The sequence below is a fragment of the Brassica oleracea genome, chromosome C2, assembly GCF_000695525.1.
Source record: "Brassica oleracea var. oleracea cultivar TO1000 chromosome C2, BOL, whole genome shotgun sequence".
NCBI lineage: Eukaryota > Viridiplantae > Streptophyta > Magnoliopsida > Brassicales > Brassicaceae > Brassica > Brassica oleracea.
The window spans coordinates 37,324,963-37,330,787 of NC_027749.1; the positions used below are offsets into that span (position 1 = coordinate 37,324,963).

General features: G+C 35.0%; 1 protein-coding gene across 1 annotated transcript; it reads right to left on the reverse strand.

Moving 5' to 3' along the window:
* Nucleotides 1-483: 483 nt before the first annotated feature.
* LOC106325213 (1,2-dihydroxy-3-keto-5-methylthiopentene dioxygenase 4-like) lies at nt 484-1,891 on the reverse strand. Its single transcript, XM_013763244.1, has 5 exons — nt 1,781-1,891; nt 1,582-1,669; nt 1,222-1,316; nt 864-1,103; nt 484-746 (listed from the first exon to the last, which is right to left on the reverse strand). Exons 1-5 carry the CDS (start codon nt 1,859-1,861, stop codon nt 618-620), a joined length of 633 nt encoding a protein of 210 aa, XP_013618698.1. The 5' UTR covers nt 1,862-1,891; the 3' UTR covers nt 484-617.
* Nucleotides 1,892-5,825: the final 3,934 nt, after the last annotated feature.

Below are 5,825 nucleotides of genomic sequence, written 5' to 3' on the forward strand. Positions count from 1 at the left end.
ACTGTCCATTTTTAGTATGGTTCCAGCAGAAAGTATCCCGTCGATAAGTGGTGCTTATGGCCTGACTTCTTATATAGGGTATATCGGCAGGGTCAACATAGTTCTCCAGTAGACCAATATTTCATTCATTCCTATCCTAGTTAATGAGATCACTGACTCTCATGTTCAGATTCAGCGTTGGGGCCAAGGGCCGTGCTGGTGTAGCTGGTGTTGTCGGGTTACAAAGATCCTCTCACACCTTGACCTCATATCATGAATGTACCTTATGTCTGATTTCCAATAATAATAATTTTGTTGCTGGTGAGATACTGGCCCATACATATGATGGCATGTTTACAGAAACCGCTCATAAAGCGCAATTTTTTTATATTAACAGTTGTATTAAAAATATATTATATACTCTTTAATATATTTGATTTGTAAAAATAGTAAATAAACATTGTTTTGTTTTAGAATGGTTATTCTGTAAAATATTAATAAATATAGTTTTAATACTTTCTATTTTTAGATGTAAAAGCATATATTAAAGTATGTCACAAAACAAGCAGGAAGGAGTCTCTGCTTTTACTGGTAGAGTAAACAATACATACGACACCACAAAGCATATAGTAAACTTCTTAATAAGCTCGGATGGTTTCTCCAAACTTCTTGGTCAAGCTCTTTATATATTCCTTCCTAACCGGATGTTCTTCCTGGGGCCGGTTATATGGTGTCCAAACCGGTTCTCCCACGAACAGCCTCATTAGCTGCAAAACCAACCACTAATTCATCACAATCTAACAAAATTAAATCTTTTTACATAAGATGTAACAGATGTGTCTGCGTTGTTTTAGTTACAAAGACTGAAGCGGGCTTTATAATACCTTGATGTAGTTGCTGGTGTCAAGTGTGAACCGGTGGTAGATTCCGGCAGGAAGGACAATGAGATCGCCCGGTTTCATCAAGATTCGGATCCAACGGTCATCCTTGTCCCTAACATCAAAGTAGCCACTTCCCTTTAGGCAGTAACGAATCTCTTCGTCCTTGTGAATGTGTTCTGTGAAAAAGTTCTTCAGCTTCTCCTCGTAGTTGCTCACTTTCTCAGGACATAGATCCAGCAAATCCTAATATAAAGATTTGATTACAGATAAAACTTGTGAGAATTAGTATCTGTCTCATTGGTTTCAATGCCAAACCACCAGATACATGAGCCATTTATTGTGAGCATGAGCACGTATGTACCATGTAATCGTAACCCCGTTCTTCTCTAATCTTGCTTAGCTTGGAATCATTCTCGTAGTTTTCAGGGTTCAGCTTCCAGTGCACCACTCCCAGATCTGCCAAACAGAGCATAACTATTGTTCTGATAGCTTTGTGAATCTCTTAGATCTTCTCTTATGTATATTTTTGTTCATTTTCCTAATTTAGGTTTCTTTGGTGTTAGCTATAAAATAGCTCATCTGCTTTATATTGTAAATAAAATATAAAACACAAATAAGTTATCCAAACCAGACCTAAACTACAACATATCATATACAAAGTCATTTTTTCATGAAAAAATTGCAAAGCAATCACGTTCAAGCGAGAAATTTGGAAAAAAACCTGCTAAGTAATCCAATGTGACGAACTCTTTCGGGTTGCGATGATGAGGAAGTCTCTGGTCTTCATTGCTATCATCCATAAACCATGCCTGCATCAATGCTTAGCAGATTTTAACGACGAAGTAGGAGAGTATCGATGTAAACTCTAACAATCAAAATATAGAAAACAAATTTAGTGTAGTGAAGAAGAATTAGCTAACCTCGAGAGCCATTACTGATCTTTGTGGTGTGAAATGCTTCGATTTCAGACACATGACGAAGGTCGATATATAAGAGCTCATTTCCTTTGTCGATGATTGCCACGTGTACGTCCTATGCTGAATCCTTTTTTCCTCTACATTGTTTCTATTTTATATTATTTTTGGTTCTAAAAGTTGTTATTAAGAAATAACAACCGATTTTACACAATGGGTGAACGACCCTTTTTGTCAGAAATACAACACTCGTTTGTCAGCCACAATAAGTAATTTTAGTAGTTTTAGTCAATCATATATTTTTGAAGGTTTATATCTTTCCTTCTCACGTGAACTAGAATGATCTATTATCAAATTTCATTCTAGATATGAATTTCATATTTAACATTTTTTCAAAATAATATCAACAGCAAGAGAATATATAAAATCCTGGAAACCAACTGTTGTTTTTATGTTCAGTTTACGAGTTGAGTTTAGGCCGTTCATTCGTGTACTAAAAACACGATATTTTAATCCGTCATCCATATATATATATATATATATATTGTTCATTTTTAACTTTTTCTTTTAAATCTAAATATTATATTTAAGTGTAGTTTTTAATTTGTAAAACTTTTTTTTGTAAAATTCATTTATAAAACTTACATGAAAATCAAAATGTATCTCATAACAAATAACTAAAACAATATATTTTCATCTCATTTTATAAACTCTATTTCAACTAGATAGCTGTTAAGAATCAATTTTTTTATTTAATGAAGAGGTATTGGCCAAATATAATCCAAAAATTAATTTGAAATATTAAAGTTGACCACATATTCAATCAAACGCAAGATTAACTTAAATGGTTAGCAAAATTACCATTTACCTTTTATAGTTTAACAAAAAATCGAAAACTTATTTTATGATCATATTATTTAAATTCTAAATTTAACAGAAATAAGTTTATTACATAGAGACTTTCGAAGAAGTCTATTATGTATGCTTCCGAAGAAGTCCACTAAGTATACTTTTGAAAAAGTCTACTAAATATACTTCCAAAAAAGTTTACTAATTAGTTTTCTCAGGAATTTTATTTTGTAATTTGATATATAATTTTATTTTAAAAATGAAATATATTTGTATAAAATTTGTTATAAATTATCAATATATGAACTAATAGGAGCTATATAATTAAAATTTAAGTTATATAGAAAAATTTGAAGAAAATATATTGGTGTTTTAGCCATGTTTGTACAATACTTATGGTTTGGTACAATAGGTTGAAAGATATATTTTACAGTTAGGGTTAGTTGTTAGATTTAGAATTTTTTTGTTTTATTGACTTAAATTTACATATAAATGTTGAGTAGTTTAGATTTTACACAATTTTTCATTTTTGCTACAATGAGTAATCACTAAAAGAAAACATAAGTTTAACGAGAGCGGTTTTCCTCGTGAGTTCGTCGTAAAAGAGGCTTTACGAGGAATTAGCGAGGAAACACGTTTCGTCATTACTCGTTCGTCGTAACACATATTTCCTCGCCAATTAGTCGTAAATTACCGAGAAAAATATTTCGTCGTAAAGACGAAGTAATCATTTCGTCGTAAAGACCACGTAAATATTCCACGTAAGGAGGTCGCTAGATTTCCTCGTAAATCCCTCGAAACGTGTTCCTCGTAAATTACACGTAAATATCTCGAAAGATTTTTCTCGTAAAGTACACGTAATAACCATGAAAGTATTTCCTCGTAAAGTACTCGTTTATCTATCCTCGTCATATCCTCGTAAACGTTTCCTCGTAAAATACTCGTTTATTTTTTCTCGTCATTTCCCCGTAAAGTTTCCACGTAAATAGGTCATAAATTAGCTACGAATTTACTTTGTTATTTTATTTTACAGAATTTTAAAAAATAATTTTAAAAAATAATTAAAATTATTTAATTAATTAATAAAATTAAATTTTTTAAAAAAAATCAATACCAAAATATTTTATATATAAATAAGTTTTGAATTTATAATTCAACAACAGAAAAAAAAACTAAGAGTCATTCATCGCCCGGTAGAATTCATCACTCCTCCTCTCTACATCCATCTCGGGATGTGTGTCGGATGATGACTCGCCTGGAATGGGATTTTTTCGTCGCAAGTTCCTCAATAAGGACTCCCATTCCGGATTTGTGGCCGCTAAAATATCCAAGAAGCCCTCGAGTCCACCCATACGAGCTGTGAACGCAGATCACGTCGAGTCCATCTCATTACGCAGCTGAGCGGATTCTCTACGCAGCTGCTCGGACTCTCTACGCAGCGCAGTGACTTCATCTTCCCGTGTTTGAGCATAAGACGATGTTGCTCTCGGAACATCGTTGACGGAACCAATCCCCAACGTACATCCATTTTTCTTAGGGACAACCTTAAAAACAAAAAAAATAAATATTGTTAGTAAAAATTTAAAGTTAAATTAAATGAATAATAAAAAAATTAAAATTTTAAAAAATTTACGTCATCGTAAATCTTATCCACTTCATGTGTGGATAAGGTGACGGGTAATCCGTCGGTGGACTGCTGGGTCAGCTGGGTCTGGCGGTCGTCAACCTGAGCAACCAAGTCGTTGAAGATTTGCTCGGACTTGCCATCTAGAAATTAGGCCGCCTTATTCTTATGGGTGCCTTGTTCTTGTGGGTCCTCTCGTAAAGTTCCATAAGAGACGGGAGATGTCCCGTATCTTTGGCCAAAAAAATATTTAAGAAAGTTAGATTAAAAATATATATATTAAAAAAATTATTTAATAAAATATTTAATTATCATTTCCATACGGACACCGGCGTGGGGTTTTTGGCCTGTAGAGTGAAGCATCGGCCAGTGACCGTGCTCATCTACCGTGTTACGGGAGGCAGAGCAAGACAGGGCGATTCTGATGGACTCAAGATCCCGCCAATAACGGATGAGGTCATCCCACACATCCGTGGTGAGCTCAGCGGGTTTGCCACGCTCATATCCCTTCACGATCCAGTCATCCTTCCAGTTGGAGACCGTGTCCAACAAGCGAACTTTTGCCTTCGCGTAAAACTGTTTCCTCACCCTCTCAGTGATCCCCATCGACCAATGATATTTTTTGCTGCAATAAAAAATTAAATTAATAATTAGTTTAGAAAATATATATAAATCATGAAAAAATAAAAGTACATATAATTAATTAAAAGTAACTTACAGCGTAAATTTTGAACCACGTCTTTCTGACGTAGATCGGCGTCTTTCTACAGTTCGGATGTGGCATGGAAAAGTAACCTTTGATTGTGTCGGTTACGTTTGATGCAAGACAATTGTCAACCCCAAACCTGAAAAAACAAATTTAAAGTATAAATTATTTATTAACGTTATAAAAGAATTGAAAAAGACTTGAAAAAAAATTAATGTAACAAAGTTTCGTCCGGTCGGTCGGGGTCTATGACTGGTAAACCTTCTCTGTCTGGCTGACGGAGAGGGTCCTCGACAGTGTACTGCGAGTAAGGAGCACTCGGAGGCACCATCAAATCGAGATGAATCTCGGCGGGCATCGGAGGAGCCATCGGAGGAGGCATCGTCGGAGGAGCCATCGGAAGAGGCACATGAGGTGCACTAGAAGAAGGCGACCAAGAGACTCTCTGAGAAGACTGAGTCTCGCGGACAGTCTCCGGACCCAAAGAACCGGGAGCTGAAAAAGAACCGGGAGCTGAAGAAGATGGGTCTAAACGACTACCAGGCTCACCAAACATCTCTCTGTAATGGGGAGTAAGTCTGTTCTTTCGAATCGTTTGGAAAAAAAAACTTAATTTTTAAAATTAACATCAACAGTAATTAACAAATTCTGTAAACCTATCTAAATTTCCTACACTAACCACCTAATCAAAATCCGTAAACCTATCTAAATTCCACACACTAACCACCTAATCTATCCTAAACTAATCAAATTAGAGAGGAATTAGAGAGACTTACCATTGCTATGAAATAGAGAGGAAGTGGAGAGGAATTTGAGACGATATAAAGAGTGAGCGCTCGGGAGTATATATAAGAGATTACATGTCCTCGTAA

Excerpts from the sequence above, each read along its gene's own strand:
- LOC106325213 (XM_013763244.1), bottom strand. The coding sequence starts at position 1,861 with ATGAGCTCTTATATATCGACCTTCGTCATGTGTCTGAAATCGAAGCAT. Across the intron at positions 1,670-1,780 it reads GATCAGTAATGGCTCTCGAG|GCATGGTTTATGGATGATAG; the intron begins GTTAGCTAATTC and ends GCATTGATGCAG. Across the intron at positions 1,317-1,581 it reads CACATTGGATTACTTAGCAG|ATCTGGGAGTGGTGCACTGG; the intron begins GTTTTTTTCCAA and ends TCTGTTTGGCAG.